Below are 24,441 nucleotides of genomic sequence, written 5' to 3'. Positions count from 1 at the left end.
CCCAAGGAAAATAGCAGAATGATCGGACTTTCAGGTTAATATATTTTGCAAACTAGCATCCAGCACGTTCTCACGCCAACTCTGGCTAGTCAAAACCTTGTCTAATCTTTCCTCTATCCAATTCGGTGTGCCTTTTCCTTTTTCCCAGGTAAACGGATATCCCATCATTGGCATCTGCGCTAATCGACACTCCTCTATAGTCTCACCGAACCCATGCAATAAACTCAGTGGATGAGGGTTTCCACCTCGCTTCTCAGATTGATAAAGTAAATCATTAAAGTCTCCAATCATCACCCACGGTAGATTCGATCTGCCAGCTAAGGTACGAATAAGATCCCACGAGTCTCTCCTTTGACCCCTCTGTGAAAAGCCATAAAAGCCAGTCATTCTCCACTTTTCAAACCTCGGCATAGTCACCTCAACATCCACATAGTTTGTGGAATAACTAATCAATCTCGCTGTATTATTCGCTCTCCACAACAGAGCCAATCCACCACTCAAACCAGAACTGTCAATACAAAAAAATCCATCAAAACCAAGTTTAACCCGAAGACGCTCCGCATGATCACGGTCAACCTTGGTTTCTATGAGAAATACAAAGTCGGGTTTCTTAGAGGACACCATGTCCTCAATCTTGCGAACTGTCTGTGGATTACCCAAGCCACGACAGTTCCGACTTAAGGTACTCATTGGGACCGGCGGACCTGATCCACAGGTCTCGCCATCAAAGAATCAGAATCAACAACCATGTCCCCATTCAAAGCACTCACCTCCCCGATGTCCGTCCTCCGTCTTTTCGGATCTACCCGAACCCCCACCCCCTCACCACCAGCGCCCTCACCGCCCACCCCATCCACACCCCCAAATCCCGAACCCACCCCAGCCGTAGACTTAGTCACCTCCACCCGAGACTGCCCACTCCTTCCCACCCCAACTCCCACCGCCATTCTCCCTCCCTCACTCCCATAGCCAATCTCACGCCTCCTCTCTTGGCCTAGTTGAAACCATTTTTCCCCCAACACCTTCGCCGGACTCGTACCCCCCGCCCTCATCGACACACCAAACGGATACTGTTCCGGCCTCAACAACGAACGGCGAGCTTGCAAGCAAAATTTATCCGTATGGCCCATTCTTCCACAAAAAAAAAAAAAAAAAAAAAAAAAAAAAAAGCAAAACATGTGGAAGCGTTCATATTTAAAGTTAATCCATGTCCAGGACCCATCTCTCAGAATCATCTTCATCCGCCGCTTTAAGGGGTTTGAGACATCATGGGTGACTCTAACTCTATAGAAGGAAGTCCACTGTCTCTCAAAATTTCGTTCATCATAGCGCAAGAAAACCCCAACATAGTCTCCAATTCTTTCCAACACTTTAACCGTACGGTATCCCTGGGGGATGTCCGAAACCTGTACCCATAAGTCCACAGTGTTTAGACTAACCTGTAGTGGATCTTCACCATCGTTCAGGACTTGGCATAGCAGCGTCGCATTCTCAAATGCCCAAGGTCCCTCATCCATAACTCGTTTCATGTCCAGTTTATCAAAGAAGGTGAACAAGAACAAATTGGGCTGCACATCCGTTATCTCAATACCCATCAGAGGCTTCCAAGCCGAAGCCATAACACGCTTCATCACCTCGGTCTTGAGAATCCGATCTGTCAAAAACCGGCCAACAATGGTCCAGGTTTCCTTCGACGCCGGTAGGGCTTGGACGCCGAGATCTTCATCCTCGAACCGGACACCTTGTTCTTCGTCGTCCAGCGTGATGTCTGCCGTGTGTGTTATTATCTCCTGCACGTCCATCGGAGGTTAGCAAGCTGCTCCAATGGCGCTGTTCGCATGCACGTAATCCGGAACCCTAGATCGCAGGGGGGGGAAGAGGAAAACCCTAGGTCACATGGAGGAAAATTGCATATATAGATAGTGGTTGAATAATCTGCAGATCGACTGGGCTAACTACGATTGGATCTGTGGTCTCTCCGTCTGGTCTTCGTCGTCTTTTCCCACAAACTTAATTGAGCAAATACTAATTTTAGTCCCACAAGTATTAGTAAAATGATAATTTTAATACACATATATGTTTGATTCCTACAAATTTTCATTCACAACTATTTTTTAGTACCAATTTTCATCTACCACTATTGTTTTAGTGTCAAAATTCATCCATGACGGTCACCCCTCCATGTTATGTGCATTGCATACACGAGTGTTTGCACTAAGGTTGTATTTGGTCGGAAACTTTTGTACTTTACTATAGGATTATATTTGATACCTATTACTATATTTGTTTGTCGATTAGATTCAAATTGTTAAGTAATTATAAAACTCATTACCTTTTTTCTCTCATATTTTTTAACAATGGAATAAAAAATAGGGGAAAAAGATCACTGTCCATGCATTAAGTATGAAAATTTTACACGTACACACACATATGTAATATATATTTTTATATATTTATTTATTTTTATTTTATTTATATTGGGAAAGGTCACCACATGCCATCTGAACACAAGATGTTTGACTATTTATTTATTTATTTATGTTGATTCCAATTCATATTCACTATCAAGCAAAGAGTATGATTCTATTTAAACCTATTACCATTACAAAGGGTGTGTTTGGTTCAAACATTGGAATAAGAATGGTAATGAGAATCAAATACTTGGTAATTGTAATGGGCTTAAAGAGAATAATGAATCAATTTGTTTGGGAGCAAATAGGAACTAGAATAAAAAGAATGAAAAATTAATTTATTAATTAAAATAAAAATAAATTAATATATAAACAATATATAATAAAGATATATACACATACATATATGTGTGTATATTAAAATTTCATATTTAATGCATGGACAATGACTTTTTTTAAAAAAAATAAAAATTTCTCCATTATTTTTTTCTCGCAAACTTGTGTGTGTGTGTGTGTATGTGTGTGTGTGTGTGTCTATATATATATATATATATATATATATATATATATATATATATATATATATATATATTTATTTATTTATTTATTTATTTATTTATTTATTTACTTATTTATTTATTTATTTATTTATTTATTTATTTATTCATGATCAAATGTGATCTAGGTTTCTCGTGATAAGTGTGGCCTAATTTTATCCATCAATATAGGATGATCAGTGGCTAAAAATAATATGGCCGATTTTATAAATATTAGTGTATGAAAATCAACTTAGAGATTCCATGCATCTATTTGTTTAATGTAACAAAACTAATTAGACTAAATTTGTTCTTTTTCTAAACTAGCACCAGTAATCTAATTGCACATGAGATACTACCAACCAAAAAGAAATAGACAAACAATGAAGACGAAAACAATGACAAAGCTATCCAAAAGTGAATTAACAAAACTTATATAGATAATTATTTTTAGAAAAGTGAAAATTAAAAATTAATTTTAATGCAAATTATAATGAACTTCTCCTATATAATATTGCATTTGATATACTTTAAATTACTTATTTAATTTCAAATATTGGATATTAAATCATAAAACTAGTTTTAAAATATATAAAAGAAAAACAATGGTCATTTTGTTAATTGAGTTAAAGAGTAAGGGTATTTAAGGGAATCGATCCATCTCCATGTTATTTCTCCGACGGATGCAAAGGCGGCCCTTTTAAGGATAAAAGAATGAAATGTGTAGGGGGAAGTCGAAATTCCGTAAATGTGTGCTGACTTTTTTTTTTTTTTGACATAAATGTGTAAAACTAACTTCTGACTTGCGTTTTTGCTGTTGTCCAGGCTGTATTTTTTTTTTTTCATAATTTACTTAAAACGCCAAGAAGGAGTTGCGTTTTTCGTATTGTATACGTAAAACGCATATGTCAAATGTGTTTTCATGATACGTATAGCATACGTTAAAACGCATTTGGGAGATGCGTTTTACGTATAATACTTTAAAATACGAAAAACGCAACTCGGTATTCTTCGAGAGCGGGAAGGAAGTTGTGCGTGGTGCCGGCGACGAGGAGAAGCCTGTCGGAGACGGCTAATGACTGGACAGGGAGGGTTCTAGAAATAAAGGAAGGGTGGCGGTAGAGGATTCGCAGAGGGGGTTCCGGCGGCGGGCTTGGGAGCTAGCTCCACTTCTGGCAACATTGCAGCTGAGCCTTTTTCAAACATCAGACATTCTTTTTAAAAAGTTTTGGGGCACTAAGTATATTTGCACCATATTAAGCCAATTAGTAAAGTTATGGTTTTTAAGTATTTATGCAACTACTCAAAGATGGTACTTCAATTCCCAAATCAAATAAAGCTATATAAAACCAATTGAACGATACCCAATTTGAGCAAATAACAAAAACAGACGAGATAATGATAAAATAGGTGTAAAGAGTGCAAGGAAACAAAGCTCACCATCTTGCAGAGACACGGAAACGGCATTGAGAGGGTAGCCATTGGAAGACATGAGCTCAAAATGCTTCCTTGGTTGGAGTTGACCACAAATTCCCGAGACCCAATTCAAGGAATAGAGTCTGCGCGGCGAAACAGCGAACTTTTTCGAATAACAAAACGTCTCGCGGTGGAATGCGGAGGAAGAACAAGGGCTAAATTGCAACAGTCTAGCCATGCAGTTGTTCATCCAGAAACAAGCTCCGCGCGAAGCTATTTGGGTTTTAACAGAAGAATTAACGTAAAAAAACAAGTGTTAATGTGGAATGCTTATGGATTTTCTAATGTATTAGATACATACAACATGAAAGAATAGCGATTAAGATTTGGTGATGAGCTAAGAAGTGTTAGAGGAAAGTGACTGGACAGGGAGGGTTCTAGAAATAAAGGAAGGGTGGCGGTGGAGGATTCGCAGAGGGGGTTCCGGCGGCGGGCTTGGGAGCTAGCTCCACTTCGACGAAACGGGGTCTAGACACAAGAATTCAATCGAACTCGGCGGAACTTCTGGCTTACCAATCGACGATGACGACAACGGGGAAGCCGCCATTGATGAAGAAGGAGAGAGCAGAGCGTAGAGACAGTGTACAAAACCAGTAAACGCAACTCACTTTTGCGTTTTACGTATAATACGTAAAACGCAAATTTAACTTGCGTTTTCCACGATACCGTATCTCCTCCAAAAACGCGTTCCCGTAATGCGTTTTACGTATACGATTTCGTAAACGCAACTCGTAGTTGCGTTTTACGTAAATACGAAAAAAAAAAGGGCGGGACACAAGCAAAAACGCAACTCACAACTGAGTTTTGCACATTCATGTCAAAAAAAAAAAAAGGGAAAAGGGTCAAATAGGCCCTCGAACTTTAGCTTAAAAGTCAATTAGGCCTCTAAACTTTTTAAAGGTGCAATTACACCCATCAACAATTCATTTAAGTGCAAAGAAGCCCAAAAACAAATTAATAACCTGCTATCACAGGTCATTAGGGTTCAGGCCACCTTCCAGCGAATTTTCTAGCAAAAAAAAAAAGTGATCGGCGAAATTTTCGACAAAAGAAGTGACCGACGAAATTTTCGGCAAATCTGGGTCGGTTGCTGGTTACCTTTTTTATGTCAGAAAATTCGCCGGAAGGTGGCCTGAACCCTAATAATTACCTGTGGTAGCAGGTCATTAACTTGTTTTTGGGCTTTATTGCACCTAAATAAATTGTTGATGGGTGTAATTGAATCTTTAAAAAGTTTAGGGGTCTAATTGATTTTTAAGTTAAAGTTTGAAGGTCTATTTGACATTTTTCCCCAAAAAAAAAAGCAACACATTTGTGAAAATAGCGGCCTTTGACCGCATATTTCAGTCATATATCCCCCTTTTAACGGATTAAGAATTCAGAAATGACGCCGTTATGAATAGTGGGGCCCTCACTAGTTATAACTTATAAATTTTTAATCTAACAACTTAACTGAAAACGGCGGGAGTTTCGGACGCCTTCTTTCTTTGCTTGGAGTTGGAAACGATACGATGTCGTACTAACAACGTTTGAGATGATTACTTTTAGTATAAATCTAGCAATGGGTCTTAACTCTCAATGGCTTGAATTGCACGTGCTAAAGTTGCATGTTAATTTAGCCGTTGGATTACTGAATGCTGTATACTTCCTACTTTCTAAAAAGAATTATTTACTGTAATACACTCACTCACACATACACATTTGACTTTTTCTTTTTTAATTACCACTGTTCCATCAATAGGTCATATACTATTGCACACAAAAGTCCTCAAGTTAACCAGCTTGGTTGGTGTGAGTGACCGTACACTCGTCTCTTAAGAAAAATTGAGAATTAGAACCTCCTTTCATATGGATAAAAAATTCAATCTGACCAACACTTTGTCCTTAATTAGACTGGCTCGGTACGAACAGAAATTAGTCTGTGATACAGACTTGGTGCCTCCTACAATTAGAGTTTGCTTATTAATTAGACCGACTTGGTACGAACAGAAATTAGTCTGAATATGGTACGAGCTTGGTGCCTCCTACAATTAGGATTTGGTCATGACAGCTCGTGGTCTGACAAAAAAAAAAGTTCGAACTTAGTGCATTTTACAGTTAGGATTTGCTCATGACAGCTCGTGATCTGACAAAAAAAAAAAAGCCCTCAAGTTCCCAGTGAGTAAGGTTCAAACCACACATTACTGTTGGTAACAAACTATTCAATATAATTGCATGTACATAATATTTTAACTATACGTATATAATCTAAACCAGAGTTTACAATGTGCATGGTGGACGTTTGTCCATGATACAATTTGCGAAGCTAAACTTAGAACCCTAACAAAATATACATTTTCCCATCAAAATAAGTGTTTCTTCTCCACAAGTGCACTCAACAGCAAAACATGAGAGGCCAAATCTATATTTCTGTTTTGTGATGGCTATGTACATTAGTTACCATGATGTGATTGTACAAGTGTGTCCTTTTCTAGCCAATTGATACTTTATCTTCACTTGGTTGTGACCTTGGGACAGTTTGGTAATTTGATCTCACATTCTGGAAAAAAAAAAAAAACAAAACAAAATCAACTAAGCTCAGATTCAGATATGTTGGCTTTTGGGAGATGAACAACATAGTTGAGAAAAAAAGTTGGTACCTCCAACAGTGTAATATAATAGAAATCCTCCATATGCTGCATAAGTGCACTGCCATCTCTGATAGCTCGGAAAATATTGATCTCGGTGTTCAATATTTTCTCGATAAGTTCCTTCTCGCCTTTCATCTGCATAAAAATGTGGGCTTTCTCAGTACTCACACGCGTAAATAGAACAAAGTTGAGTCCATAAATAAAGACGGGTGGTGTCATAATGCATAGGTATCAAACCAACACTAAAATGTTTTGCATCTGGAGAACTAATATCGATCTGTACTTGAGAACATGATCTTAGGACACGAGAGTCGTCCTCGATGAGATTGGCAATAAACAGAGCGCAATGCAAGTATAACTACAGAATGGTCACTCAACTGGGTTATAATGCACATGGGCCAAACCACACTAAAAGATTAAATCCAACCAATCAGCTAGTCTAACCCATGGCCTTATAAACCCATATGTTCTCTCTTATTTTATAGATGTGGGACTCTTAACATATTAAAAGTTGAGGACAGAAAACATACGAATTCACTGACAATAACATCGGGCGTGGCTTCCCCAATAATATCTCCTTGGTAACCATCTTCCAGTTGTTCTATATTTGCCTGAAATAATGAATGGTCAAGACCATCCATAACAACTTATCACCAAAGGTTTCATCAAAGATTTTATTTATACGTTTATTATAAACTTATGACGAAATCTTTCAATATGTAAGAAGCAGGTGAGGCTCATAAACTTATGGTGAACAGGCTTATTACCATTGCAAGTTTCAGATTTCCTGGCGCCAGATAAACAGGTTGAGCTACATGGCAGTAGCCCATTAAACGGGGAACTGTTGGAATTATATCTCTGTGATTTACAACCCTCCAGCTGTCTTTCACTTTCTGCAAAAAAGGATTGGAGCCTTGTATTTGAGATACTGAGAAAAGCTTAAATGCACCGAGAAGCAACTGAAATCTGATCCTCTTTCTTCAAGCACATTAAATTTTATGAGTATCTTATGTGGCAATATAAATTTCAGTCCTCCACTCCTTTATATTTTCTGTTAAAAAGGATGGAAAACACTATGACTTTATACAAGTTTAATTTCCTTGACTATAAGGTTCTTGGAATTAAACATCGAAAAGTTAAACAAGGAAATTAAAATTCATGATAGTGTATGAATTCATACTGTAATATATACATAGAGGTCCTGGCTCCTACAAGAACTACCCTCCATGTGAGAACGGTAGACAAATCTGGATTGTCCATCTAGTAGATCTAACGGTTGAAAAATGAAGAAAAATATTTATTTTTTTTAAATGAGAGAAAATGGGGTCAATTTCATAAATGAAACAAGCCCCTCCTCCTTTTTTACCTTATTTTCAACCATTAGATTTATTAGACGTACATCCCAAAGTTGTCCACAATTCTCATGGGGAGAGTGGTTATATATATATATATATATATATATATATATATATATATATATATATATATATTGGAAAATTAAAATTCGAGGGGATACAAAAGTGGGTTCAACTTTGGGAGATTAAGGTGAAGATTGTGCAATTTTGAAGTTGACAACTGTTGAGAACGCAATTATATGAGTGACTGTAATCAAACTTGTCTAAAGTCTAATGGCAAAAAGTTTAACAAACTGACTGAAATTGATAATGCCACAATGGTCAAAGGACTAAAGTCGAACAATTTTTGAGTTGAAAACAAAGATTTAGACTACTACAATATTCAATGCAAGTCATTGCATAACTGAGAAAAGAAGTAAAAGGATGGGAAAATATTTCTATCCTTTTCTTTCAACCTTTTCTCCTTAAAGCATAAAAGTTTTCATCAAAAGTTCTTTAAATTAAAAAGGCCACATAACTGGGAATAGCTATGAAATCCAGTTTGTTTTGAATTCAAGTAGATGAAGAACGTCAAAATGTAACTTTACCTCATTATACACATCAGCAAATTTTTTGTTCCCAACTCTAGGAGATCCGAAATTGTACATGGTCACAGAGATAGCTCCACGCCTACATATGTGAGAAGGGAAAAGGATAAATAGAAAACATCAACTTGACATTCAATATCTAGTTTGATGTAATATGCACTATTCTTAACCATTCAATGAGTAGAAGAGATTACTTTGCTAATTGACTTGATGATAGTTCAAGAGCAAGGAGGGTAGCCAAAGCGCCGCCTAAACTATGACCAGTTACATAAACATGCCACTTGGATGTCGGTTCAACATCATCATCATCTCTGCATTGAATTTAGTTAAACAAGGTTAAGTTAAAAGGCATTATTCACATTACAAATGAGATTAAATTAAGACACGTTTACTGAACGTTGTAGCTTCACACAAGACGGACACTAAAATGGCGTATGCAATATTGTTGACAAAAAATGGAGCTGCCATTGAGTTACTGAGAAACTGCAGGGATAAAGATTACTAACAATCTAAAATAGATACGGAGTACCATTTAATGCATTGCAGAAAAGAATAAATAAATGACTTTTTCTCAGCTACATTAAGATTTAACATTTAAGGCAATCTGAAAATTGTAGTGTGATTGTATAGGTGATATTGTACACCCTATGACTGGAAACTTACATATATCCAATTGCTTTCTTGATAAGTGAGATAAGCTTTGTCCTGACAGAATCATATGCACTTAAAAAGCCACTGTGGACCTGAAAGAATTACGTACGTAAATCATTGAAATAGTAATATCTAATAACATTAGAAGTTTAATAAGACAAAGGTTGTCCTCTTGGTTCCTAAACTATATTGGAAGAGTCTATTTCTCCCAACTTAATTATTCCTGCATTTTTAATGCACTAGTAAGTTGAGACACTGCTATATGTTCTGATTCCACTCTCAATTTAGACACTACTCTCAGCTTCTTACTCTTCCAAGAAACCAAATTTCCACCAACATATTCACAATATTTAGAAATTCAACTGCCTTTGCTGGGTAATTAAACAGTATGTGACCAATCAGTAGCCAACAACACCAAGGAACCACCAAGTCCAATGCCAACATCACACAAGATTGTGAGAGCTCTGAGTGACAAGCTAAAAGGAGAGATTCAAGGTTGAAGATGAAGAATAAAGGGATTGAAGGGTAAAAGGAGAGATTCAAGGTTGAAGATGAAGAATAAAGGGATTGAAGGGTAAAAGGAGAGATTCAAGGTTGAAGATGAAGAATAAAGGGATTGAAGGGTAAAAGGAGAGATTCAAGGTTGAACATAAAGAATAAAGGAATAGGAGCCAATATAACTGTTGAAATTGAGGGATTGATAGGTCTGGCGGGTGGAGAATAACCACCACCCGCCAGTTAGGCGGAAGCAAAATATGTGAGAACCAAAGAACAAGAGAATAAAGAGAATATATTATAGTGAAAGATTACAATAGATTGATCTCTCTTAATCTATGTTCTATACTTCAATGGACCTCTATATATACTAAACTAGATACTAAATTAGTCTAGGAAACTACTAATAAGAATAGGAAAGTAAGACAACTTTCCTAATATTCAACACTCCCCCTCAAGCTGGAACATCTGGAAGTTCCAAGCTTGGATTAAAACAAGCACTCTACCTCACTCAAAATTACAAATGAAAATTAAATGCAACTAGAGGATAACAATGCGAGATGGCTTTGGAGGGACAATGCAACCCTTGGGAACAACTAGAGGATAACAATGCGAGATGGCTTCGGAGGGACAATGCAACCCTTGGGAATGAACACGCCAGGGGCAAAGCTTGTCACGAACATCCTTGGGAATGGAGGCACCAAGGGAAAACACGAACACCATCACAACAACATAAGCACTCTAGGATGGATGACTTCAAAAGAGATTGCACTATGTCTGACCCTTCCTTAGGAATGAAGACGAAGGCACCAAGAACGGAGTTGAACACAATCCTTGGGAATAAAGACGAAGACACCAAGGACCCTTGGGAATAAAGACGAAGACACCAAGGACGAAGCTAAACACGATCTTGGGAATGAACACACCGAGGACGGAATTGAACATGAACCTCGGGAATGAAGATGAACACACCAAGGATAGAGTTAAACATGAACAACCTCCCGATAACACAAGAGAGCGGTAGAGGCAGAAAGGGAGCAAAGAATAGCAAAGGACGCAGTAGAGCTCATAGTAGATAAAATAGCAAATGATAGTAAAGGATAGCACACCAATTGTAGATAGTCACACTCCCCCTTACTTGAAACATGGGAAATAATCTAAGGCCTTTATAGTAGTGCTGAAACTGAACATCCATGGGATAAGGCATACCGGAGATAAAGAAACAAACACGGTTATACCAAAACACAAACACCATGGGAAAAGTTCGGCAACAAACCCAAAGAAGCCTTCAAATTTCACCAACAAGTCGAAAGAAGGGCAAAACAACAATCTGAAAAATCTCGCCGGAGGCAGACTCACGCGCCGGCGCGTGACGGCGGTGGTGGCGCGTGAGGACGACAGCGGTGGAGGAAAGCGATGAAATTTTCCAGATAAGGTCGCAAGAGGGAGAGGAATGCATTGGTGTAGGAGGTGAGATCACAAAATCACTGGAGAAGAGGAGATCTGACCGGAAAAACTAAAGCAGTCCGTCGGCGATGGTGGCGCGGGACAGCACGTGCGGCGGCGGATGGTGACGAGATTCCAGGCGTAGGCTCGCGACGATGATCCGAGAGGTCCTGTGGTGAAAGATTTGGAGAACAACCACAAGACACGTCGGAACAGGAGAAAATAGTCACTGGTTCACCGGAAAATAAGTGCTGCCGGAAATATTTGAAGAAAAATAGCCTAGGAAAGTAGGCTCCGATACCATGTTGAAATTGAGGGATTGATAGGTCTGGCGGGTGGAGAATAACCACCACCCGCCAGTTAGGCGGAAGCAAAATATGTGAGAACCAAAGAACAAGAGAATAAAGAGAATATATTATAGTGAAAGATTACAATAGATTATCTCTCTTAATCTATGTTCTATACTTCAATGGACCTCTATATATATTAAACTAGATACTAAATTAGTCTAAGAAACTACTAATAAGAATAGGAAAGTAAGACAACTTTCCTAATATTCAACAATAACAAAGCAAGGTTTTCAAGACCAAACTAGCCTCGCTCTAATACCGTAATTAAAAAGAAAAAAATTAATGTTAACTGTAGGTAGAACTAAATCCACTTTTGGTTCATGAATATAGTGGTAATTCCAGATTTTATCCATAACTTTTAAATTTTAATGCAATCTGATCGCTAGTCATTTGTTAAATTCAGATGGAAAAACTCACATGCCTAATTCATGCAAAAGTGTTAAGGGCAAAAAAAAAACATTTCTTTACCATTCCCAATTTCCCTCAAATTGTAACCCTAATTTTTTCACTATTCATCCACTGCATTGGGAAGATGATGAACAAGCCCAAGATCTTTTCCAAAGGTTTATTCACAAAATAAAACCAAAGATGTTTGGTTGGCCTTTAATTTATAAGTAAGCTCCTTAATACATATTCACAAGTATACATGATGTGGGACAAACTCCCATTTAACAGAAAGTACTGAAACTCAGAGAAATTATTTATACCTGAACTTCCTGCTTGAAATCACCTCCTATCCTTTCAGGGTTTAGCCTACAGAATTCAATACAGTGAAAAGTAGAAAGCAGATAATAAGGCCACTTACGTGTTTCAAGTGTCAAACAATTAAGTTATATCTGACATATGTTGACTCATGAAGGTATTTTCCACTTATTGCTTTTAAGGAAGTGAAATATTGAGGCATAATTATATACAAGTTACAAGAAAAATCTATTTCCAGATTTCCAACTGGATCACATTTGTCAGTCCAGCACAGCAGATAATTATAAACCCAAACAAAAAGGGGGCTAATCTGAGCAGACTGAGCCAAGAATTATCTTATATATGAAAGGGAAGTATTTACCCTGCTGGAACCAACATTAAATCTGTCCGTAGATCTTTCCATCTATCCTGGATAAAGTAACAAGAAAGTACTCTAAATGAATAAACTTGAGATATGTTAACCAAGTTTTAGTCTGCATAACACAAGAACCTACTTGTTCTGTTCCTCTGAAAGCAACAACTAATCTTTTCCGCAACGAATCCCGCCAAAGGGCCACCTGCAGCTCTTATAAAGTATGTGATAACAGGTCCATCTTTCCACTAATAAAATTTTGATATTAAGAGAAAAATATGCAGTTGCACTTTCACTTCATTAATCTGGGGTATGTTCATGAAAGTGCAGTGCACACTGAGTAATTTCATATGAACTTGCCTGTGTGTCGGTGGATGAGTTATCTAAGAAGCATATCTTATCAAATTCAGATTTAATAAAAGTTGGGTGCCCCAAAGATGTAGCTAGCATTGCCCAAGCCTCCATGGCAGTCTCGGCTGTAGTAAAAAGTTCCCTCATTTCCTCAGCTTTCTTTTCATCTACTATCAATGCATCTTTATGCATTGGATATCCATCTACATCATTTTTCATTTCAGTTGATGAATCATTTTTAGTATCATCACTTCCTATAAGTCCTATTCCTTTGTTTAACTTGGAAACTGTTGCATTTAGAACCATAAGAGCACCCAAAATGGAATCAGTCTGCCGTAACAAATCTCCTGTCACTTTCTTAATATCTGGCAGCGATGACTGAATTGTGTTAATTACTGGTGGTACAGGTGACGCATCACCATTAAGAGTTTCCTTCTTTTCGGGAGTAGCGAGTCCAGATTCAATATAACCTGCCTCGGCCACTTGTTGAGATTGCAAGCCAATCTTATTTAACAATTCAAACCCATCCCACCTTATTTTCTCAAAACCAGGGAGACCAAGTCTCTGAACAACATTAAGATTGACTATATTAGCAATGTTCTTCCAAAACTGCTTATCAGACTGAGTGGCCTCAACAACTTGAGTTCCTGAAGAATTAAGTTCGTCTTTGATGTGAATATTGTTTTGATTATGTTCATCGTTTGAGTCATTTGAAGTGCATTTTGGTTCTGGAGGCATGCCCAACTGGCCAGAATCATTTGAAGAGCTATCTAATGATGAAGGAAGACCCGATTCATCAAAATGATCAGGTTTTATTTCTTCAGTTTCATTGGAAGTCTGATCCTTCTGAATTTCTGCATCATTAATTAATTTTAGCTGTGCAAAAGCAAACTGAACAAACTGCCGTGCTTGCACCGTCTCCGAACCAAGAATTGTCTTCAACGCAGATTCAAAACCATTTTTCTCAAGAAGTTCTGTTATTATCGGAATGCGCCACCACTTCTTTTCTTCTTCAATTTTATCAAAACTCTTGTACTTGATCTGAATCATTCCATATCATAAATTAGAGTACACATGCAAAGGAGACTCGTAAACAAGGTATGATAAATAATCAATAGTAAAGTTGTAGACTCAATGGCTCTTCTATCAAGAAGGTTTTACCCCTGAGATCTAAATTGCAATGTCGCAGAGGCTAAAACAGTAAGAGTATTGATTTGAATTAATTGCTTTGTGCATCTATAAGCAATTCCTTGGTAAGACATCTGTTTTAAAGACCTTCCTATCAAGGTTTGTGTCCGTTAGAAAAGTTTAGAAACATAATGTTATGAATCCAGTATAACTCTTTGTAAGGGTGCCTATTTCAGAGCTCTACTAGCACCGAAAAGATAAGGAAAGCAAAATCTAGTGAAAGAAGGTTATTAATATGTTATAGAAATATTCTTCATAACATGGCTAGAATCTTAATGAATTGCAAACAAAATAGATACAAAAACCAATTGGAGAAAGGAATAGGATGCACCTATAGTATTTTTCATGTGGAAGCCTTTTAACATACCTCTATTTGTAACTTCCCACCACCTCCCATTCCCTGCAATTCAACTAGCACTTCATGCATATTCCCTACAAAAACATAAACTTGTAATTTGCAATGGAAGAATATTTAATCTCACTTATCCAAGTAAATTTTTTTAAGGACAGTATATGTATTTGCCTAATTGATGCCGGACAAGATTTTATGTTTGTGTAGCATTTAGTTGAGGTCATACCATCACAAAGGCTTTCCAAATTAACTGCTGCATTTCCCATACGCTTATGTGGAGTCACAAGGTTAGCATCCCAAGCTGCAACCTGACATTTAGTTGCATATGACTAAATAAACAACAAGGCTAAGTCCAGTCAAAGACAGAAAATTTTTGAATGATGTTTGAACATTCCATTTAAAATAGGAAAGTGTACAGGAAAAATAAAAGCATTATGTAACTCTCAAAAGAGGGGAATGCCATAATAGACTGCTCAAAATTCATAAGACATGAAATGATTTTCATGGACATTGACACATTAAATGTGTCACTGTGACAAATATGAAGCATAAAGTAGCTCATGAAGACAAAATGTTTGAATAAAATGTTTTTTAAATGATGTATACAACATTTACTCAATTTAAAATGATTTAACAAATTCTTAATAAGTTAGTATGAAAATTTAATGGATACAAATGGAACCTGAGGTAAACCTGAAGATCCTTGACTGGTGGCTGTTTGATATTTAGAGCAAACTCCTCATTCCAAGTTGGTTCTTTGGTCCTGCTCCCATTTTCTTGCAAAACTTAGCAATTCTAAGATTGTTGGATGGCATTTAAAGATAGAAGTACATGTTAGTAGCATAAGCACATCAATGGATGATGAAGAGGTTAAATCCTATACTTCCACATTAGATGATAGAACCATATATCAATAGACATTTCAAAAAGTTAGTACAAAGTGGCTCATTCTCCTCAGCTTATTTAAGATGGCAAATAATAAGTGATAAATAACTAATCTACTACAATTTGAACTAAAGCTCCCATAACAGCAATGACTGGAAAGGACCAAGTTTGATGTAAAAAAAATTATTTAGAAGACAATGAGAATCTAAATAGAAAATTGAACTAGCACTCTTGTTTTATGCATCATTTGAGAAGGAATATGGATGGCACCTGTAGACTCAGCTCAGTCTAATAAATTCTAAAACAAAAGGAGTAATGTAAAAAAACTCAGCCAATTGTTTCCTTTTCTTTGCCTTCCCCTCTCACCTTCCTAGATGAAACAGAGGTTTCCTAACAAAAATGGATGTAGAGAGATTCTTGAATTTGCAGTACTATAATGCATATAATTGACCAGCTTTAACTATCCCTTGAACCAATAACATAAGAGTAAATACCTAAAATGGTCCCTCGACTATAGCTAAATTCACAAATTGGTCCTCAACTTTCAATTTCAACCAAAAGTCCTTAACTTTGCAATTTTGACACGATTTGGTCTTCCATCTATTTGACCATTTGTTGACCGTGATCAACGATCTCCAGAAGAACCTTCAGCTCTCGTCGGAGCACGTGGAGGCCTCCAGGATGACGTTGCACCGGTTCGGAAACACGTCGTCTTCTTCGCTCTGGTACGAACTCAACTACATTGAATCCAAAGGGAGGATGAAGAAAGGCGACCGGATTTGGTAGATTGCTTTTGGCAGTGGATTCAAATGTAACAGTGCGGTCTGGAAATGCAACCGAAACCTTAAAAACCCGATGATGGACCATGAAATTACATATATATCCTCAAAAATCACAGTCAACAAACGGTCAAATAGATAGAGGACCAAATTGTGTTAAAATTGCAAAGTTAAGGACTTAATTGGTTGAAATTGAAAGTCGAGGACCAATTTGTGAATTTAGCTATAGTCGAAGGACCATTTTGGGTATTTACTCATAACATAATGATAAACAGGGCAATCATTTCTCATCTCTGGTCCATGACCAATAAGATCATAAGATTTAGTGAAACCCTGAATTCACTTTAGTTAAAAATCTCTTTTGAGTAAGGGTTGGAACTTACCCCCATTTGACCTTGCTTTTTACAACCTGGCTATCCAACTGTATGACCACATATGGATCACTTGTCCCCTGAAAAGTCAAAATAGCACAAGTATAGACATGGTAAGAAAAAGTTCAGCATTTTACAGAAAGTATATTGAATTGAAGTCAATTGTGATGTAGTCAATCTAAGGAAAAGTAATCCAACAAAAAGCAAGAACAGACTGAATTCAAGTAGTGCCAAACTAAGTACTGATATAAACTTCTCTAAAAGAAGAGCATTACCCATAGATCCATGGCAGGAAGATCGATACCTTTCTTCAGCTTTACGAACAACTGGCCATCATAAATTTCACGTACAAATGACCTGAAAAGCCAAATGCATTTTGAAATTCAACATTCATTTCAGTTTTTTTTTTTTTTTGAATACTACTGTCTCTATTACAATGCAGTATATGTTCATAACTACTATCTCAACCTATTGAAGCACAAAGAGTCATATCACCTCCACTAAGGCTCAATCCCAGAGCCTCCCACATAAGGGAGCAACTTGGTGCCACTGGACCACAAGGTTTAGTAGGAAAAACTTATGTAAGAATACATGCCACCCCTAGAGCATTATATTGGAGGTTTTTATTTAATTTTGATTATTTATATTTTCTTTTTGGATGAACTTGCTATAATTTTCTAAGTAGGAGACAAGACTGGTAGAATGGAATTATTATTAAATGTAATACATCAAGCCATTTTATTATACAGGATTCATGTTGATGACCAGAAAGAGGCACACATGTAACATATTGCTTCAGAAACATGAAGTTAAAAGAATTAGGTATCAGTCAATTGTTGGAGAACCTAATGTTTAAAATTTTAAATATATAGCAGATAACACTGCAGTTTTTTGGTCTTTCACTTTTTATCTCCAAGAAGCACGAAAATGTCACATGTTGTCAAGGCCAAGTATACACACACAAGCATCAAGATATGTAGTCACTAGGCAGCAGGCAAAGTTTTGATAAGGCCACCTTTATCATTGCATAATTGAAGGAAGCGGTGAAAGTAATAACATGTGATCATTATCAAACTTTAAAGAAAAAAAAAATACTCTGAAAGAAATGTAGTTTGACAATTTGCAGCATCCACTTCACGCTTTCCAACATTTTCCTGGTCAGAATGATAACAAACAATAGGAAATTAATTTAAGAAAAAAAACAAAACCTTGGTCATCCTCCACTCTAGTAAGTCAACTGATTGCTCCAAAGATAACAAGAAACTAATGGATTAACCGCAAAGCTCAACTTATGTATGAAGAATGCCATGTTCTATCCATATTCTTACTCAAACCCAATGTTGTCCAACAACATGGGCAATCGAAATATGAACTACAATACTTCGCTAAACAGAAGCCCAATGTCCACCATGATTTATTCACTAATTTGGGTAATGGAGATAAGGACAAGACAGTTTACAGGATTATCCTGCTGTGTTCTCATTAATCCCGAAATAAGGGAAGAACCCACAATTCAAAATCACTTCTTTTTAAAACCATTTTTATTCTTCCTCCATTTCTCCCAAGAACTAGAAATTAACAAGATTATAATAAAATATATCAGAAGGAAAAAGCGGAACATAATCAATATTGATGAGACTTTACAGGAGGGGTCGTGTAGGCTTCAAATGCAAAACCAGCAAGAATGACGGCCAAATTGATATCGAACGGAGGCCTCTCACTCTCCTTCTCCTCTTCAACAGTAGAAAGAGACTCGACATCAGAGCTAGCTTTGGAAGACGCTTTTACTTGGAAGCTAGAATTCCTCCAGACCCCAGTGATTTTCTTGGGAAATAAGAGCTTCCTGGAAAAGGAGAGTGCGGTGGGGTTCCTGAAATGGAGAAATCTTGGAGAAGAAGAGATGGGAAAGTTGAGATATTGGCAGTGGGTTGGCAGAGCAGCCATGGATAGAGAGGAGAGAAAGAATAGTGGCAGTGAGTGTAATTTGGGGAGAAGTGAAGGGGGTTTAGAGAAAAATGGGCGTCTTGTATTGTGTTGGTTGTAGAAGGTGATTGATCAGTAAAGTGTACGCGCACGCAAGTGGTGCAAAAAGAGAAGGCTCGAGAAAGCCCTCGCGCCAATTCATTAACGGTCGTATTCACCATTTTGTTTCCCCTTTTTACTAGAGTTTTTGACTGAAATGGGTTATTTACTTATTTTCATGTTCTAATGATAAGAATGGTAACTTTTAATTTTTTTTGGAAGGGAAAATATAGTTTCTATTAAAGCAAATGTTCAATACAACTCGGAATAGAAAACAACCAAACAGAAGGACCAGTTTGAGAACGAGTTGCCCTTGCTAAAGCATGAGCCGCTTTGTTCACTGATTGTGGAAAATACTTAAATGACACTACCTCAAAGTGCCTTTGATCATTCCTGCAATCAGCAATCACACAACCTGCATAAGATAGATCCAACATACTTCTATTAATAAGGTTGCACACCATTTGACAATCTGAGAGAACCATAATTTTATTGTGACCTCTTGCCTTCGCCCAAGATAAAGCTTCTTTAACCGCCATGGCTTCCGCTAAATGAGGGTCATTGAGGCAACATAGCTTACCATTCTTGGCAGCCATGAAAACCCCATCTCCATCTGAAATTACAATACCATAGTAAGCTTCATTATTGTCAGCATCAACTTCAATCCTAACCACTTCTGTATCCATAATTGCGCTACTGACCATGGGAAGATTATTGTCTATAGCGCCAACTGAAGATGATAAAAGTCCCTGCCAATAAGTAGCATGTTGCATCACCTCCAACCGCACACGTTCAATATTCCACGGCTTAGCACTCCAGACCAAACTGTTCCTTCCTCTCCAAATAGACCATAATTTAGCAAGGATGTCCAGCAGCACCATGGTCTCGCTGTTCTGCACAACACCTGCCAACCACACCACAAAACCTTCATTGTGCCCCGGTAAAATAAAACCATCATGAGTGTTCCATAAATGCACAGTATGTTCACACTCACAGAAAAGGTGATGAAGGGTTTCAGGAACCTGGTGACACAGAGGACAATGAACATCAACAGCTACTCCGCGGTGACTAAGAGAAACCATCGTTGGAATCATATTATGGAAACACCGCCAAATGAAGTTGCGGATGTTTGGAGGTATTTGCAGATTCCATATTTTCTTCCAGCCCAGATTCGCGCCTCCTTCTAACTCTGGTAAATTCACCAACATTCGGTATCCATGCTTAACAGAGTAGCATCCCCTTATATCTCCTCTCCAACACCAACGATCATCATAGGCCGGTGACACTGGTATTTTCTTAATTAATTCCACATCCCTTGGCATAAATAACTGATTTAAACGCTCAATGTCCCATGCAGCCGTATTTGGGATTAACAAAGAACTGACCTTAATTGTATCAGAATGATCCGGCGCCGGTGTTTGAATAAAAGGGTTCTCAATGTCCGGTAGCCAAGGCTTATTCCACACGCATGTACTCTGACCATTTCCAATTCGAACAAAACAACCCTTCCTTAGAATCTCTTGGCCAGCAACAATTGATCTCCAACAGTAGCTTGGATTAGTCCCAATATTAGCATCCAAAAAGTCTTTTGTTGCATAATATCTAGCCTTATAAATTTTTGCCACCATTGAACATGGGTTTGATAAAAGCCTCCAACCTTGTTTAGCTAGCAGCGCAACATTAAACTTATGCAAATTCTTAAAACCCAAGCCACCCATAGATTTCGGACCACACATTCGATCCCATGCCATCCACCTTATACCACCTCCTCCATTTCTACTAGACAACCACCAAAATTTATTCATCATACGTTCCAGCCTTTCGCAGAAAGTAACAGGAAGATAGTATATGCTCATAGTATATGTCGGAATAGCTTGGGCCACACTCTTAAGCAATACCTCTTTACCAGCCCGGGATAACACCTTTTTATTCCACCCTCCCAACCGTTGCTTGAGTTTTGCCTCAATATACTCAAACACTTCCCGTTTATTTCGTCCAACCCCCATCGGCAAACCTAGATACCGGCCTATATTATGCACTTGTTGAACATTAAACACAGTGGCCACATTATTCTTGATCATATCATCCGTATTACGGCTGAAAATTATACAAGATTTTCCAAAATTGACACACTGACCTGACATGCGTTCATAGCTCACAAGGCAATCTTTGACAGCTTCTGCTTCATTCACTGTGGCTTTAAAAAATAATAAACTGTCGTCAGCAAAGAAGAGGTGAGATACCCCCGGTGCTCCTCTTGCCACGACACAAGGTGAAATTACTTTCCGACGAACTGCGCCAGTCAACAAGTGAGAAAGCCCTTCCGCACACAGAATAAACAGATACGGAGACAAAGGATCCCCTTGTCTCAGTCCACAAGTCGGTACAATAAAATCTATGAGATCGCCATTAATACCCACCTTATATCGAACCGTGGTGACACAAAGCATTATAAGCTCAATAAACCGGTCAGCGAAACCCATACATCGCAAAATCTCCTTCAAATTGGGCTATTCCATTTTATCATAGGCTTTTGCGATATCAAGCTTTAATGCACACCACCCATCTCTCCCTTGTCTTTTCCGGTTCAGATAGTGAATGACTTCTGAGGCTACAAGAACATTATCAGTAATTAGTCGCCCTGGTAAGAACGCACTTTGAGCCGTAGAGATTACACCTTCAAGAACCGGTTTCAGTCGGTTTGCCACCATCTTTGAAAAAATTTTCTAAATGACGTTGCATAGGGCAATTGGACGCAAATCTCCCATATTATTAGGAACAGTTTTCTTTGGGATAAGAGTGATAATTGCGTCGTTCATACCATCTGGAAATTGACAATTATTCGCACAATTGATAACAAAATTGGCCGTGTCTGGACCAATTTCACTCCAAAAGTGTTGGTAAAAAGCCGGGCTAAAACCAGCAGGGACCGGCGATTTATCCGGTGCCATTGAGAAAACGGCTTCTTTAACTTCATCAAAGGTGAACGGACGTAACAGAGTTGCATTCTCAATGTCAGAGACTCGTGGCTCAAAGTCTGATAAATGATCAGTAATAAAACAACCTTTGGAAGTAAAAACACCTTGAAAATAATTCATAGCTAACCCCAGAAGATTGTTCCCTTCTACCCATTGTGCAGCATCATCTTGTAGTTTAAGAATATGATTTTTCCTTCTCCGGGCAGTCGCATACAGTTGATAAAATTTAGTGTTTCTATCCCCTTGTAGAAGCCAATGTTGTTTAGCTCTTTGGCGCCAATACATATCCAACTGCTCAAAGAGATCGTGAAGCTTTGCATCCAGTTCACAAAATTCCGAAATAGCATTAGGGTCTCGTCTATCTCGTAAGATATTCATATGGATTTGTAAGGAATCAATTTGGCGCTGAATCTTTTTTGCAAAACCCCCTCCCCACTGCTTCAACGCTGCTCCACAAACATTGAGTCTAGAGGTAAAACAGTCTCCAGTCGTCATGTTCCATGACTCTAAAACAGTGTCCTTGCACCCTGTTTCCTTCAGCCATGCATTCTCAAAAAGAAAGGAGCGTCGCTGCCTAGTAGTTTTCTTGCCATGGATTTCAATAAGAATGGCGGTGTGATCGGAAGAGACGACATCATGGTTAAATACCGTAGCATGGGTGAACAACATACACCATTCTGCGTTTGCCACGGCCCTATCAAGCCTCTCTTCTACCCAATTTGGAGTTCCTTTCCAACGCTCCCACGTATATTTCCTGCCTCGCATACCCAGGTCGAATAGACCACATTCCTCTAAAGCTGCATTAAAACCATCAATTAGCGAAGGAGGATGAGGATGGATACCTCTTTTCTCATCAGGGGATGCCAAGTCGTTAAAGTCGCCCGTAACCAGCCACGGCAAGTTGGATTGAGATTTTAGAGAACACAGAAAATCCCAAGCTTGCCGGCGCCTTCTTCTCTCGGGAAAGCCATAATAAAACGTCTGACGCCAAGGATCACAACCAGGCATTCTGACTCGAATGTCAATATGATTTTTAGAGAAGCTAATCAGATTAGCAATATCCTTATCTCGCCAAAGAAGAGCCAAACCACCTCCCACTCCCCCTCCATTAACAAAAAACAGCCCCTCAAAATTAAGCTTACTTTTCAACCGTTCTGCATGCTCACGTCCTACCTTAACTTCCATTAAAAATATAAAAACTGGCTTGACCTTACCTTAACTTTTAATTTTTAAAAGAGTTAATAATTAAAATGGTCTCTAGACTACTCTGTAATTATCAATTTGGTCATTGATTACTATTCTCATTCAATGAAGTCTTTAATTATATAATTTTTATTATATTTAGTCCTTTGTTAATTTGACTGTTTGTTGACAGTCAAAAGTGAGGATAAAATTATAATTTTACAAGCTAAGCTTTCTCCTTCCTCCTCATACCATGGGCAATACGCTATGATCAGCTTTCGACCGTTAAAGAATTTTGCTGGAAATCAAATCCTTGGGCTCACTCTCCGATGCACAATCGTTGGAAGGTGCTAATTTTGAACAATTTGAAGGACTTCACAATATTGGCAATGGCAGAATGGTTGTCATGGAAAGGTAAGGTTATGGTGGAAGGTAATAGTAGACTGTAGAATTTATGTTTTTAATATAATATATATGCATAAATGTGAATAATAAATGCATGCAGGTACAGTCTGCTAATGCACCACACCAAGAAGGCCAGCCAATAGGTTATTCTTAACGAGTGGGAGTCAAACTAATAACCTTGTAGTGATCAAGTCAACAGGTTAGGAGTTGCCTCCTAAGTCCTATCTTCATTATATTCATTAACTAGATATGAATGTTTTTGCATTAGTTTTTGATGAAAGCAAAAGATAGCTAAGCTAGGAGAGCTAAATTATGATTACTTCACTCACTTTGATGATGACAACGAGAATTGAGACTACATGTTCATCTAAAACTACTGTTGTAAAAATCGGCTTAGGCAGCGCCTAGGCGCCCCTATGCCATTCCGCTTTCACTATTAGGCGTCCAAAAATCGACTGGTTAGGCAGCGAAATCGGTTAAAATCGGCCTAGTCGGCCAATTCGGCCGAGTGGGTCCATTTCTTCCGATGTCGTCTGATCCGGTCGTCCGACTAGTTTGATATTTTGAATCTTTGGATGATTCAAGTATTTGAGTATTTCATAATTGAGTATTTTTATTTTTTAATATTAGTTTGATGTTATGACTTATGAATTATCATTATTTCATTTATTTGGATGTGTTATTTGATTTAATGTTGAAAACAGCCTCATTAAAATTGTCAAACTACAGGTCGATCTCCCACTATTTCCGCCTAGGCGCTAAGCGCTGCCCGGACCCCCGACTAGCGTCTAGCGCCTACTGCAACCATGTCTAAAACTTCATTGAAAGAATATTGATGGAGATGAAGGTCAGACAGGGGCTGCATTTATGCATGAAGCTTTGAAGATGAAATGGTTGCCAGCTGGTCTGGCTGTTTTACAAAGACAAAAATCAATCA

General features: G+C 38.0%; 3 protein-coding genes across 4 annotated transcripts; all 3 read right to left on the bottom strand.

The window, feature by feature from the left end:
- Positions 1-975: 975 nt before the first annotated feature.
- On the bottom strand, positions 976-1,802 carry LOC109176398. The gene is made up of 2 exons (XM_019325832.1): positions 1,219-1,802; positions 976-1,099 (listed from the first exon to the last, which is right to left on the bottom strand). Exons 1-2 carry the CDS (start codon positions 1,800-1,802, stop codon positions 976-978), a joined length of 708 nt encoding a protein of 235 aa, XP_019181377.1.
- Positions 1,803-6,647: 4,845 nt separating this feature from the next.
- Positions 6,648-18,971, bottom strand: LOC109176470. Of its 2 annotated transcripts, XM_019325909.1 has the most exons (18): positions 18,562-18,966; positions 18,013-18,071; positions 17,193-17,274; positions 16,930-16,997; positions 15,576-15,645; positions 15,109-15,190; positions 14,898-14,962; positions 13,352-14,383; positions 13,134-13,196; positions 13,001-13,047; positions 12,645-12,690; positions 9,659-9,738; positions 9,190-9,306; positions 8,996-9,077; positions 7,821-7,946; positions 7,584-7,664; positions 7,063-7,188; positions 6,648-6,962 (listed from the first exon to the last, which is right to left on the bottom strand). In XM_019325909.1, exons 1-18 carry the CDS (start codon positions 18,859-18,861, stop codon positions 6,894-6,896), a joined length of 2,595 nt encoding a protein of 864 aa, XP_019181454.1. In that variant the 5' UTR covers positions 18,862-18,966; the 3' UTR covers positions 6,648-6,893. The 2 variants fall into 2 exon arrangements, with proteins under 2 accessions (XP_019181454.1, XP_019181455.1); XM_019325910.1 differs by lacking the exons at positions 6,648-6,962; positions 7,063-7,188; positions 7,584-7,664 and adding an exon at positions 7,709-7,772 and having other exon boundaries at positions 7,803-7,946; positions 18,562-18,971.
- Positions 18,972-19,178: 207 nt separating this feature from the next.
- LOC109176397 lies at positions 19,179-21,422 on the bottom strand. The gene has a single exon (XM_019325831.1). It carries the CDS (start codon positions 21,420-21,422, stop codon positions 19,179-19,181), a length of 2,244 nt encoding a protein of 747 aa, XP_019181376.1.
- Between the last annotated feature and the right edge of the window lie 3,019 nt (positions 21,423-24,441).

The sequence above is a fragment of the Ipomoea nil genome, unplaced genomic scaffold (assembly GCF_001879475.1).
Source record: "Ipomoea nil cultivar Tokyo-kokei standard unplaced genomic scaffold, Asagao_1.1 scaffold0706, whole genome shotgun sequence".
Lineage (NCBI taxonomy): Eukaryota > Viridiplantae > Streptophyta > Magnoliopsida > Solanales > Convolvulaceae > Ipomoea > Ipomoea nil.
The sequence above is the reverse complement of the archived record's forward strand: the minus strand, read 5'-3'. Positions and strand labels throughout refer to the sequence as shown.

What these genes read in the sequence shown, in the direction of transcription:
- LOC109176398 (XM_019325832.1), bottom strand. Translation starts at nt 1,802, where the DNA reads ATGGACGTGCAGGAGATAATAACACACACGGCAGACATCACGCTGGAC. An exon ending in AAGATGATTCTGAGAGATGG is followed by an intron (nt 1,100 to 1,218) that starts GTCCTGGACATG and finishes TTTGCTTGCAAG; the next exon opens with CTCGCCGTTCGTTGTTGAGG.
- LOC109176470 (XM_019325909.1), bottom strand. Translation starts at nt 18,861, where the DNA reads ATGGCTGCTCTGCCAACCCACTGCCAATATCTCAACTTTCCCATCTCT. An exon ending in ATTTCAAGCAGGAAGTTCAG is followed by an intron (nt 9,739 to 12,644) that starts GTATAAATAATT and finishes TAATTCTTTCAG; the next exon opens with GTCCACAGTGGCTTTTTAAG. An exon ending in ATTATATTACACTGTTGGAG is followed by an intron (nt 6,963 to 7,062) that starts GTACCAACTTTT and finishes TTTTTTTTCCAG; the next exon opens with AATGTGAGATCAAATTACCA.
- LOC109176397 (XM_019325831.1), bottom strand. Translation starts at nt 21,422, where the DNA reads ATGGGTTTCGCTGACCGGTTTATTGAGCTTATAATGCTTTGTGTCACC.